General features: G+C 33.2%; 1 protein-coding gene across 2 annotated transcripts in view; it reads right to left on the reverse strand.

Moving 5' to 3' along the window:
* Nucleotides 1–649: 649 nt before the first annotated feature.
* ADAD1 (adenosine deaminase domain containing 1) overlaps nt 650–14,146 on the reverse strand; it is a 51,026-nt gene continuing 37,529 nt past the window's right edge. For both annotated transcript variants that reach the window (XM_029941311.1, XM_029941314.1), the window contains 2 exons: nt 10,984–11,113; nt 650–809 (listed from right to left, as the gene is read on the reverse strand). In XM_029941311.1, the coding sequence (XP_029797171.1) occupies nt 696–809; nt 10,984–11,113 (244 nt within the window). In that variant the 3' untranslated portion in view covers nt 650–695. The remainder of the gene's footprint in view (nt 810–10,983; nt 11,114–14,146) is intronic.

Consider the following 14,146-nt stretch of genomic DNA (forward strand, 5'->3'; position numbering starts at 1 on the left):
AAGGATTAAATCACATTTGGATGGAACTTACAGAACACTGGAAAAATGGGCAATCTTATTTAAAGTATTTATGATGATATGATTAATCAGAATAACTAATTTACAAAATTATTCTCTAACATGGTTACCATTTTTCTGCATGCACATGTGCAGTTTGCATTCATAAACTTTTTGACATGAGAAATGATATTTTAGTTACTGGCTTTTACTATCACACAAGCATGGTGATTAGCAAATATTAGGCACTCAAATGTTTGTTGAATTGATCAACAAATGAGCAAGAACTATTATTTGTATTCCTGGATTCTAATTTTTAATTGAAAAAGAAACAGCATTAAGTGAAATACCAGGACACAATGTTGAATATATTTGCTACATGGATAACTTTAAAATGAAAACTTAAAAGAAATTGAATTTTCCTTTAAACTACAAAAAGGGCAATGGCTTTATAATGCCTGTAAAAATAAATACAAAATGACTGCATAATTAACCAGGTAATATTTTTTTCCAAAAATTAAAAAAAATTAAGAAACCCAATGCTTCCATGTAAATTATTATTTTCAGCAATCTCTGGACACTGCTATTGCAAAGACTCTGGTTTTGAAAGCCGAAACCCACCAAAAATTTAAAAATATTTTAACTACTCAAAGACACCAAAAATAAAATATTTTTAATATGACAATGGATTGCCCAAATTACACGCTAAATTGCTCTATACAGGGAGATTTCACAATCCAGGAGCCATAGCCGTGTTGCTGCAAGTAGGATTTCAACAAAGTTTTAGCTTCTTGATAGGATCCAGACATATACTATAGAAAGAAAGAAAATTGAATTATAGAATATAGGCAGAATTTGGCTTATGAAAAGTAGCCTTAATCTTAGTTATTTCATTTGACATTTTAAAAATTACTGAAAGTGTTTTTGTATTCCTATTTTACTCATTATTTTTGGAACTAAATATTTTCCTTTCCAACACTCCTTAAAGACAATTTTTCTTTTTTTGTATTAGCATTTTTTATTAAAATAATCATAGTCATTACAGGAAACTTAAAAAGGAGAGAAAATATTAAAAAGAAAATAAAAACCACCTGCAATTCCCAAACTGTAGGTAACCACCATTATTATTTTGGTTTATTTCCTTTAATTTTTCATAAATGAATATATTGATGAACTTTTTAAAAAGCTTTACTGAAGTATAATTTACATACCATAAGTGGACTCACTGCAAGTGTATGATTATGATTTTTGTAAATTTATACAGGTATGCAACCATCTTATAGTCCAGTGGTAAAACAATTCCATCCCCTGTAAAAAGTTCCACCGTGCTCATTTGCTGTCAATCTGTATTCCCAGCACCAGCCACCACTAATTTATCTAGTTTGTATTTAAGCTTTGCTTTTTCTAGAAATTTCATAAAACATAATTAACATAATATGAACTCTTTTGTGTCAAGCTTCTTTAAGTTACCATGTGTTCAGATTAATTCATGTTGTTTCATGTATTCATAGTTGGTTCCGTTTTGTTGATTAAGATTCCATAATAATGGATTTATCACATTGTTTATGCATTCACCAGCTGATGAACATTTGAACATTTCCAGTTTTTGGCTATTATGAGTAATGCTGCTGTAAACATTTATGTACAAGTCTTGTGTGGATATAAGTTTTTGTTTCTTCTTTCACAGATACTAGTAGAAGTGCTGGATCACATGGTTAAGTATAGTATTCTTTGCAAGAAACTGTCAAAATGTTTTCCAAAGTGACTGTACTATTTTACATTTTCATTGGCAGTGCAAGTGGTCCTGTTTCTGTGCAATAATACCTACTATTTATTTTGTATTTTAGTTTATGTGCTATAGTATCAAACTGTGGTTTGATTTTGCATATCCCTAGTGACCAATGAAGCTGAACATCTTTTAACTGTGTACTAGGATATATTCTTTGCTATATATGCACTGAGTTGGAGTGCAAGGGTGGCTCAGTTGATTGGGCATCTGATTCTCGATTTGGGCTAGGTCATGATCCCAGGGTCATGAGATCAAGCCCCGCATTGGTCTCTGCACTGGGAATGGAGCCTGTTGCTTAAGAATTCCCTTCTTGGGGTGTTTGGGTGGCTCAGGCTGTTGAGCATCCAACTTTGGCTCAGGTCACGATCTCACAGTTCAAGTTTGTGAGCTTGAGCCCAGCATCAGGCTCACTGCTGTCAGTACAAAGCCCACTTCAGATCCTCTGCCCCTCCCGTGCTTGCATGCACTCTCTATCAATAACAAATAAACATTTAAAAAAAAAAAAGAGTCTCTTTCCCATTCTGCCACTTTCCTTGGCTCAGTTTCTAAAAAATACCCTCCCCCAAATTAAAAAAAAAACTGGGTTGTTTGCCCTGTTGTAAGAGTTCATATCACAGAACCAAGACCTTTCATCATGTATGATTTGCCTGTATTTTCTTCCAGTCTATGGCTTATATTTTCATTTTCTTAATGATGACTTTAGAAAAGCAAGTTTTAAATTCTGGAGTCCAGAATTATGTCTTCTTTAATTACTTTCAGCAACGTCATCATTTTCAGTGTACAGATCTCGTACTTATTTTGTTAAATTCATTGCTAAGTATATTTTGTATTATTCTAGATGAAACAGTTTTCCCAAATATTTTCTAAATTTTTTTAAACATTGCTTTATTTTTGAGAGACAGAAAGAGACAGAGTTTGAGCGGGGGAGGGAGACACAGAAAATAAACTAGACTCTAGTCTCTGAGCTGTCAGCACAGAGCTGAATGTGGGGCTCAAACTCACGAATTGTGAGATTATGACCTGAGGCAAAGTTGGATACTTAACTTACTGTGCCATCCAGGAGCCCCAACAGTTTTCTCAATTTTAATTTTGGAGTGTTCATTCCTAGTACAAAAGTACACAACTTATTTTTTTTACACTGTCCTTATACTGTGTACTAAATTCACAGTTCATACAGCTGTTTTGTTTTTAGTAGATTCCACAGGATAGTTTATATACAAGATTATATCATTTACAAGTAAGTTTTTCTTCTCCTTTCCAATCTTGATGGCTTTTATTTCTTTTTCTTGACTTGCTGCACTTGCTAGGACCTACAGAATAATGTGGAACAGAAATGATGAGAGCAGACATGCCTGTTTTCTTCCATTATCTTGGGAAGGTAAGGGGAAGAATATTCTTTCAACACTAAGCATGATGTCAACGGTAGGTTTTTCATTTGAGGAAGTTTATGTCTATTTCTTATTTAGTGTTTCCATCATGAATATCAGCTGTTGATTTTGTCAAGTACATATTGTACATCTTTTGAGGTAATTATGTGGGTTTTGAACTTGAATCTATTCATATAATGTATTACATCAGATAATTTTCTGATACTAAATCAACCTTGTATTCCTGGAACAAACCTCCTTTATCATGGTGTATAATCCTTTTTATGGGTTGCTGGATTTAGTCTGAAATATCTTAAGAATTTTGCATTTATATTCCTGAGTGATACTTGTTTGTAGTCTTAATTTTTTGTGATGTTTTTACCCAGTTTTGATTATCAGGGTTATAGTGACCTCATAAAAGGAGTTGGCAAGTGTTCTCTCCTCCATTTTATGAAAGTTTTTGTAGGATTTATATATTTTTTTGCATTTATGTTTGATAAAATTCACTCTGATTCTTTAGGGAAAGATTTTTTTTTGTTTTTATTTTAATTCCAATTAATATACAGTATTATATTAGTTTCAGGTGTACGATATAGCAATTCAAAAATTCCACACATTACCTAAGTGCTCATGGAGACAGGTGCACTCCTTAACCCCCACCACCTATTTAACCCACTCCCCTCCCCTTTGGTGATCATCAGTTTGTTCTCTATAATTGGTTTGTCTCTCTTATTAGGAAAACAATTTTAATAACTCAACTTCTTTACTTTAGTTCAATTTGGATAATCTCTTTAGTTAAGTTTTATAATTTATGCCTTTCTAGGAATTTGTTCATTTATCTAATTCATCTAACTTTTTGACAAAAAGTTGTTCATGATATTCCTTTATAATTATTTTAGCTCTTTGGGGTCTATAGTGATGACCCTTCTTTCATTTCAAATTTTGATCACTTGTGTTTCTCTTATCGGTTAGTGTAAAGGATTAACAATGTTGATTTTTTTTCAGTGAGTCAACTTTTGATTTCAGAATTTTTTTGTTTTTTTTTCTATTTCTCTGATTTCCATACTATCCTATGTTATTTCCTTCCTCCTACTTTTAATTTGCTCTCCTAATTTCTCAAGGTGGAAGCTCAAATACCTTTTTTTTTTTCCAATTCTCTTCCTTTCTAATGTAAGCGTTTAAAGCTATACATTTCTAACCACTTTGATTATATTTCACAAATTTTATTATGTTGTATTTTCATTCAGTTCAAGATATTTAACTTGCGTTATAATTTATTTGACTCCTGGGCTGTTAAGAAGTTGTTTTAATTCTCAAATATACCACTTCCAGATTTCATTCAATTGTTGATCTCTAATTTAATTCCAAAGTTGTAAGAACATACTTGGCATGATTTTAATCCTTTTAAACTTATGGAGACTTGCTTTATTGCCTATACTAGAGAATGTTCCATGTGTACTTAAAAAGAATGTATATTCTGCTATTGTGTAGAGTGTGTAGAGGCCAATTTGGTTGGCACACTTATTTAAGCCTAATATACTGTCTTACTTTTTTTGGTCTAATTGTTCTATCAACTGAGGCAAGAATACCAAAATCTCCTACTATAATTGTTGAATTATCTATTTCACCCTTTAGTACTGTCTGTTTTTGCTTATGTATTTTGGAGTTCTGTTGTTACTAACCCACACAATAGTTATATAATTGTATATAAATGTTATAGTTTTCATTTTTGAAGAATTACTTTGCTGTAATTCTATAAAATTCCTGGTTGCTAGATTTTTCTTTCAGCACTTTATACACATCATTTCACTGCATTCTGGTCTCCATTATTTCTTTTCTAACAGCTTTGTTAAGATGTATTTCATGTATCATAAAACTCATTCTTTTAATGTGTATGTTTCAATGACTTTCAGTATATTCACAAAGTTGTACCACAATTACCACTGATTCCAGAAAATTTTCATCACTCTAAAAAGGAATCCTAGGGGCACCTGGGTGGCTCAGTCAGTTAAGCATCTGGCTTCGGCTCAGGTCATGATCTCATGGTTTGTGGGTTTGAGTCCCGCATCGGGCTCTCTGCTAACAGCTAGCTCAGAACCTGGAGCCTGCTTCAGATTCTATATCTCCCTCTCTCTCTCTGACCCTCCCCTGCTCATGTTGTCTCTGTCTCTCAAAAATAAATAAATAAATAAATAAATAAATAAATAAATAAATAAATAAATAAATAGGAATCCTATACCCATTAGCAGTCAATCCTCATTTTCTCCTCCTCACCAGCCCCTGGAAACCACTAATCCACTTTCTGTCTCTATGAATTTGACTATTTTCATATAAATGGAATCACATTATCTGTGGCCTTTTGTATCTGGCTTCTTTCGTTTAACATGTTTTCAAGATTGATCCACTCAGCAGCTGATGAACATTTGGGTTGTTTCTACCTTTTGTGTATTATAAAAACTGCTGCTATGAACATACATATACATGTTTTTCTGTGAATATGTTTCCAGTTTTCTTATATATATATCTAGGAGGGGAATTCTTTGGCTACATGCTAACTCTATATTTAACTTTATGAGGAACTGTTTCTCAAAGAAGCTGAATTTTACATTTCTACCAAGCAATCCGTGATGGTTAATTTCTTCACATCCTTGCCAACACTTGCTAATTAATATCTTTATTTTTACTATAGATATATCCTAGTATGTGTAAAGTAGTAAACCACTGTGGTTTTCATTTGCATTTCCCTCATATTATTATTGACCATTTGTTATTCTTTCTTACAGAAATGTCTATTTTTTTTTAATAGTTTATTGTCAAATTGGTTTCCATATAACACCCAGTGCTCTTCCCCACAATAGAAATGTCTATTTAAGCCCTGGTCATTTTAAAAACGGGGTCATCCATCTATTATTGAGTTGCAAGGGTTCTTTGTATATTGTAGACACAAGGCCCTTATCGAATATATAATTTGCAAATATTTTCTCCTAGTTTGTAGCTTGCCCTTTCATTTTCTTAATAATTTTAAATGCAAAAGTTATTATTATAATAAAGTCTAAAATACAAGGTTTTCTCTTATGGATTATATTTTTGGTATGTCTAAGAAACCTTTCTCTAGCTTAAGAATACACATATTTTCTTCTATGCTTTCTCCTCTGAGTTTTGTAGTTTTAACTCTTACATAGGCCTATCATCCATTTTGAGTTAATTTTTGTATAAGTGTGAGATAGAGGTCCAAGTTCATTCTTTCTCATGTGGATTTCAAGTTGTTCCAAGACTATTTGTTGAAAAGACTATTTTTTTCCCCCACTAAATTATTTTGGGACTCCTGTTAAAAATCAATTAACCATAAATGCCAGGGTTTATTTCTCAACTTATCAATTATATCCTATTGATCTGTATGTTTATCCTTATGCCAGTATTACAGCATCTTGATTACTGTGACTTTCTGGTAAGCTTTGAAATCAGGAAGTATGACCTGTAGAACTCTATTCTTCTTATTCAAGACTGTTCTGGCTATTTTAGGTTGGCCTCCATTGTTGCTAATGAGAAATCAGCCTTTGGAGGTACGGCTGTATGGTTGGCAACGTTTTTCTTTTGCAGTTTTCAAGATTTTTCTCTTTGTCTTGGTCTTAAGCAGTCTGAATATGACCAACCTAGATACAAACCTTTTTAAAAAATTTATTTTTAAAATTCCACTTAGTGCGTTATATTAGTTTCAGGTAGGCAATATAGTGATTTAACAATTCTATACATTACTCTGTGCTCATCATTAACATTAATTTTAATTCCTTTACCTCTACACCCATCCCCACCTTTTCTCTGGCAACCATTAGTTTGTTCTCTATATTTAAGAGTCTGTCTTTTTTCTTTGTTCATTTGTTTTGCTTCATAAATTCCACATATGAGTGAAATCATATGGTATTTGTCTTTCTCTGACTTATGGTTAAACCTAGAGGGCATGAATCTTTTAAAATTGTTTTTCCTTTCTTGGGGGTCTGCTGAGTTTCTTGGATCTGTTAATGTTTTTCATCCAGTTTGGGGATTTTTTCAGTCATAATTTCTTCAAATATTTTTCCTGGCCCTTTTTCTCTCTCTCCCTCTGATATTCCTAACACACATAGGTTGGTGTCCTTAATATTGTTCCACAGATCTCTGAGGCTTTATTTTTCTTTCTTCAATTTGCTTTCATTTTGTCTTTAAAATTTTTTTTCTATTGCTTTATCTTGAAAGTTCATTGATTTTTATCTGTCATCTGAAATGTACTGTTGAGTCCATCTAAATAATTTTTCATTTATTATATATTATTTCAATTCTGGAATTTTCCTTTGTTGTTTTATAGTTTCTAATCTTCTACTGAGATTGCCTATTTATTGATACACTGTTATATTTTCCTTTAATTCTCTGAATAAATTTATAATAGCTACTTTGAAGTTTGCTATACTCAACATTTGGACCCACTCAAAATCAGTTTCTATTGATTGATTTTTCTTCCTGAATTTGGTTTCACTTTTTTTTCCTTACACATACCATAATTTTTGGTTGAAACTTTAAACTTAAAAAAAATTTTTAAATGTTTTTAAATTTATTTCTGTGAGAGAGAGAGACAGCCCAAGCAGGGGAGGGCCAGAGAGAGAGAAACACACAGAATCTGAAGCAGGCTCCAGACTCTGAGCTAGCTGTCAGCACAGAGCCCGATGCGGGGCTCCAACTCACAAATTGTAAGATCATGACCTGAGCTGAAGCTGGACACTTAACTGACTGAGCACTCAGGTGTCGCGAAAGTTTAAACTTTTTAAATAATGTATTGTAGTAACTCTGGATATAGTTTTAGTTTCTCTAAAGTTTTTTTTTTGTTTTGTTTTTTGTTTCTGAGAGACAGAGAGAGACAGCACAAGCAGGGGAGGGTCAGAGAGAGAGACACACACACACACACACACACAGAATCTGAAACAGGCTCCAGGCTCTGAGCTAGATGTTGGCACAAAGCCTGACGTGGTGCTCAAACCTATGAACTGCGAGATCATGACCTGAACTGAAGCTGGATGCTTAACCGACTGAGTCACCCAGGCGCCCTTAAAGTTTTTTTTTTTTTTTAATTTAGCTGGCTTAGATTATGACATATGTTTCTCCATGGTGTGCAACTGCTGGTATCTCTTACTAATTTTTTTTATCCTTATATTTGTGTTTAGCTTAATGATTAAAAAAAAAATTACTTCTTTTGATACTTCTCAAACACCTTGAACCTACAAGGCATCTACCTTCTTCTGACCGATTTGTGTGTGTGTGTGTGTGTGTGTGTGTGTGTGTGTGTGTGTGTGTGGTTATGTCCACAGTTCCCCCCACCTTATCCATGGTTTTGCCTTCCCTGGTTTCAGTTACCCATGGTCAACCACAGTCTGGAAGCAGATGATCCTGCTTCTGAGGTATCAGGAGGTCAGTAGTAGCCTTCATGCTACGTCACAATGCCTACATCATTCACCTCACTTCATTTCATCACATAAGCATTTTATCATTTCATATCACAAGAAAAAGAAAGGTGAGTACAGTACAATAAACTATTTTGAGAGACCACACAACTTTTATTGCTGTATACAATTGTTCTATTTAATATTATTGTTGTTAATCTCTTGTGCCTAATTTAGAAAGCAAACTTCATCACAGGCATGTGTAAGAAAATAGTATATATAGGGTTCAGTACTATCTGCAGTTTCCGGCACCCACTGGGGTTACTGGAAGTATCCCTCATGGATAAGGACGGACTACTGAATCAATGCCAGAGCCAGTTCTCTTTCATACTTTCACTCTTTACTGGGCTCTCTAGGGTCTTCCCTGCACATGTGTAGTTAGTTTCTCACTCAGCCAAGGATACATGGAGGATTTATCTCAGCTCTTCCATGCCTCTTTCATTTCCAAAGCCCACCTATTAAGTTACCAGTTGGTTCATCCATTGCCCCAACCAGGACTGTAATCTTGGGCCAGCAAATTATTGATTTTCCCCATATGTCTTCTTCTAGGTTTGTCTCTTTTAGCTGACAAAGCCTCAAATTTTCAATCCCTGCCCCAAATCAAGTCCACTCTTAAACAGCAAATCTACTACTTCCAGTGGCATCCTCCCTTGAGTAAAAACTCTAGTTTTTGCCATTCAAACTAGCAAAGAGGAGGGAGAAAGAACAAGATTAGCCTTGGGTGAAGGCACCACAAATTCCTGTTCTTATGCAAAGTTCTAGAGGTTTCGGGGTGCCTGGGTGGCTCAGTCGGTTAAGTGTCTGGTTTCCAGCTTCGGCTCAGGTCATGATCTCACGGTTCGTGGGTTCAAGCCCCATTTTGGGTTCTGTGCTGCCTGCTAGCTCAGAGCCTGGAGCCTACTTCGGATTTTATGTCTCCCTCTCTCTCTCTGACCCTCCCCTGTTCATGCTGTCTCTCTCTGTTTCTCAAAAATAAATAATTAAAAAAAAAAACATAAAAAAAAACAAAGTTCTAGCGGTTTTTCAAGAATATACACTTTCCGCCGTTTTTCTATCTTTGATTACCAGAGCTGTGAAAGGTGACTTTTTGAGAATTTTGTCATTTTATACTTGCTTTCATAAAGATGATCTGCAATTTCTTCATGCCACCAAACCCAGAAATTATCTAGATAAGCCTTTATACTTAAAAATGTGTGTACATACCCACAAATTTGTAGTTAATATAATTGTTTCATAGGTGGGGATTTATAGTCTGAGCATTAAGACTCTGGTGAAATTAGGGACTTTAATACAGTACTAGATTATTAACTGAATTAGGTTATCAGAAACAATTTGTATTTAATAACTTGATGTCATGGGTATGTCACATTATGATAACATGGTTCATGTCAGACTATGCTGAATGAAAAAAGCAGATTAAAAAACATCCGTTATGATCTTAATATTTTAAAATTTATGCACAAATATATATATATGCATGACACATGTGACAACTGAAATAATGTGCTTATAACATGTAGTAACTCTTAATTTGAATAGAGTAATTTGAATAGTAGAAAGGATTACAAGTAGGATTTTTCCTTTGTATTTAAGAAAATTGGCAAATTCTCTGTACATTATGTTTGTAATACTAAAAACAGACTCAATATTTTTAAAGAGACAAAAAAGCTATGCACATCATCAACTTAATCAGGCCCAAGTCACATGCTGAAATTAAACCTATTTCACAACTCCTAAACAGGAAAATTAATTTATATGGATTATCTTAATGTATTATTTTAGAATACATAACCTCTAAATTTAGCACAATTAATATCTATAGAAAAAATTTATTATCTTTTTGTTTCCCTGGGTATGAAAGCTGGTTTTGATCAATATTGTCAGAGTATGTACATATTAACTAAGAGGGCTACTTTATTTTTTTTTAATTTTTTAAGGTTTTTTTTTTTTTTTTTTTTTTTTTTTTTTTTTTTTGAGAGACAGAGAGAGACTGTGTGAGCAGGGGAGGGTCAAAGAAAGAGGGAGACACAGAATCTGAAGCAGGCTTCAGGCTCTGAGCTGTCAGCACAGAGCCCGACGCGGGGCTTGAATCCACAAACTATAAGATCATGACCTGAGCCGAAGTCGGACGCTTAACCGACTGAGCCACCCAGGCGCCCATAAGAGGGCTATTTTAAGTGGCAACACTCATATACATATCTGTTTCTGGCATATTTATTTAAAAATGAATTCAACCAGTACATGGCAATACCTTATATTTACGTACTATTCAACCAACTTCTGCTGTGTATCATCATTATAAAATTACATTTTTGTTGTCTTTAATTTTATTTCTATAATCAATTTCATTCCTTGAAGGACTTACCTTTGCTGCATGATATGTACTAGCTTCAAGTAAGTCTTTTTTAGCTTCTTTGGCAAGCAGGTTAAATCGACTTAACATTGCAGCCTTACAAAGCCGACTTGCCATTGACACACCACTTTTAAATGGGGAACTAAAGTAGGAAGGAATGAAACGCTCATCATTATTCAAGGATATATGTTGACAACTATAGAGACTAAAATCAACACAGGATTTACAAATAGTTTTCTTAATTATATACAATGCAAATACTGAATATTTCCCCACAAAAATCATTCTGAATATTTAATTACTTTCTGAAGCTTATTTACTAAATTACAGTTTAAGTTACTATAGTGTTGCATTAAAAACTAAAGAAAATGGGCAGTGGAACACTTTATTGTTTGAAGCAAAATTAATCTATTTTGATCTAACTTAAAACAACTGACTAGAAAAAGCACAGAAGTATTTTCTGTAACTGATGAAAATATCCTGCACTGACTGGGATGATGGTTACACAGGTATATACATATATCAAAACCCATAAAACTGTAAAGTACATTCCACTGTATGTAAATTTAACTCAGTAAATGTAAAATATCTACACCCCTCCTCATGACCTTCCATATACGTATATGTATGTGCCTGCAGGTATTATATTTTTTGTTTCTAATAAAAGCAGGTCCATAGACCATGGAAGTTTTCGCTGCTGTAACTCTCTCTTCATTGTATCTTCTCACATTAGCTGTTCTTTTGATGATAAAATCTGCCCAAATCTTTCATTCTCTCCTGTGTTTGTGCCCTTTATAATGCGACTTTTCAAACTCTCCTCTCAGTAAGTGTAGTTAATTTCCCCTCCCCTTGAATTTGGCCTAGCTCTGGACTTATTTTCGTGAACAAATAGATGATGTGTCAGTTCTGAGCCTCGGCCACCTCGGTTTGTGTTCTCATTCTCCAGGAAATCCTCTGCCAAGTGAGCCAGCGGGGACTAATCTACAAGAGTGTGAGAGAACACATGGATCAGAGTCTCCTCATCCTCCAAGATCAGCCAAACTGTCAACTGACCGAGAGCTAACTCCAGACGAATAAGGGAGCCTAACCAAATCCAGCTCAGGAGACCTAAAAACTTGTGAGCAGTAATAAATGGGTTATTTTAAGCACCTAAATTCTGAGGTAATTTATATACAGCAACAGTTAACATATGCTCTGGTATATGAAATCTAGTGTGATCTCTTTATTAATATTTTCACCAAGATAACCTTTTGTTGTAGTTTTCTCAATGATCGTTTTCAGGCAGAAAATGATGCCATATGGAAAGAATGGTAATTTTACCTCCTTCTTTCCAATATTTTATAACCTCTCATTTCTTTCTCTTGTCCAAATGCTTTAAGTAAAACATTAAATAGCAATAATAGTAAATAATACTGTCTTGTTCTGGATGTTAGGAAATGCTTCTGAGATTTCATCATCAATCATGATGATATTTATAATAAAGACACATTATCCTTAACAAAAATATCAAAATATTCCTTTTTTATTATCTTTATCTAGAATAGTTGAAGAGCTGCTATTATATGCCTTCTTAGAATTTATAGAGAGGAATATATGGGGTACTACCCTAGAGCAATTAATATGACAAATTATTTTAATAAGAATTTGAATCTGGTCTATTATTTCTATTGTCACTACTACCCTCAAATTCCTAGAAAAAATACCAATTAGTATTGCTGTAGGAAATACATATATTTTTAATATACTGCCACATTCTGCTTCCTAATATTTTATATATCAATTTTGCTCAGATATAAAAGAAAGTTCAGCCTGTAACTTTTGTGAGGGGAGGGTAGCAATCTTCTGTCAGATTTAAGTATCAGTGATACACCTGCTTCATAAAAGGATTTTGATGTTTTCTATCTTTTTAAGATAGCACAGAAATTTCTACTATTTAAAGATTTAAAAAATTCCTTTGAACTACCTCAGAATGGTGCCTTTTTTGAGAACCATTATGGTATCTTCTTGATAACTTTTATTATAAAAATAGTGTTCAAATTTCTCCCTCTTCTGTACCAGTTATAGAAATAATTTTTTTCCTAGAAATGTAACAAGGTTTTCAAATATATTTACATGGTTGACCAAAGAAGTTTGTTAGGATTCTCTTAATCTTCTCTTTCTGTTAATTACTCCCTTTTTGTTAAATGAGATTAGCTAATGACATTTAACAGAATCAGCTTTTTATGATTACTTTTTTGTTCTCTAGCTCTTTAACTTACATTTCTAGTTTTACTGATTTCTTCATTCTGTTTAATTGATTTCCATTATTTGTTGTTATAAGCATTTAAAGTACTGGCTTTTCCATTCAGTTTTGCTTTAGCTGTATATCCTGCAAGTTCTTACATGAAATGCTTTCAATATACTTGTTGTCTAAATATTTTCAAGTTTCATTTTATATTTCCTCTTTGAGCCAGAAGTTAAGAGGATTTTTCCCAATAAATTTCTAGTATTCTGACTGGTATTTACAGATTTACTGTATCACAAATACTATCTACACATTGCTTCTTTTAGAATTTGAGATTTTCTTTGTGGCCTAACAGGATGAATTTTTTTTCAGTATTCTACAGGTTCTTGAAAAGTAGGTATATTTTATATTTTTATGGTGTAGAGTTTTATAAGTTAAGCAAATCTACCTTTTTGTTATTAAAAACCACTATATCCTTGCTTATTGTTTATTTGTTAATGAAATGAAAGAGGTCAATTATTGTCTCAACTAGTGGTAGATCTTAATTTTCCTCTTCTGTACCTTCTGCTTTATGAATGTTGATACCATGTTATTTGTTACATACCGTTTTGTTTTCCTTGTAAATTATACCTTTCAATGATAAAGAATCCTTTGCCTTACATAATGCATTGCAGCTGAACTACACCTTGTCTAATATTTAGATCACATCTGCTCTCTTTGTCATCACCTGGCAAGGATTTAGCTATAATAGAAGAATTAAGCTCCATTTTATATTTATTAATTTAAATCTTGTTATGCTATTTTATGTTTTCAGTGAAAGATTTTTAAAAGTCTTTTATCAAAGATTTATTTTGTACGTGTGTAGTTTGTTCATAACTAACAATGATACTACTTTTTGATGATGCAAAGCATTAGTTTAATTTGCATTAGTTGAAGTAATCAATGGTATGC

Source organism: Suricata suricatta, chromosome 1 (genome assembly GCF_006229205.1).
Source record: "Suricata suricatta isolate VVHF042 chromosome 1, meerkat_22Aug2017_6uvM2_HiC, whole genome shotgun sequence".
Taxonomy (NCBI): domain Eukaryota; kingdom Metazoa; phylum Chordata; class Mammalia; order Carnivora; family Herpestidae; genus Suricata; species Suricata suricatta.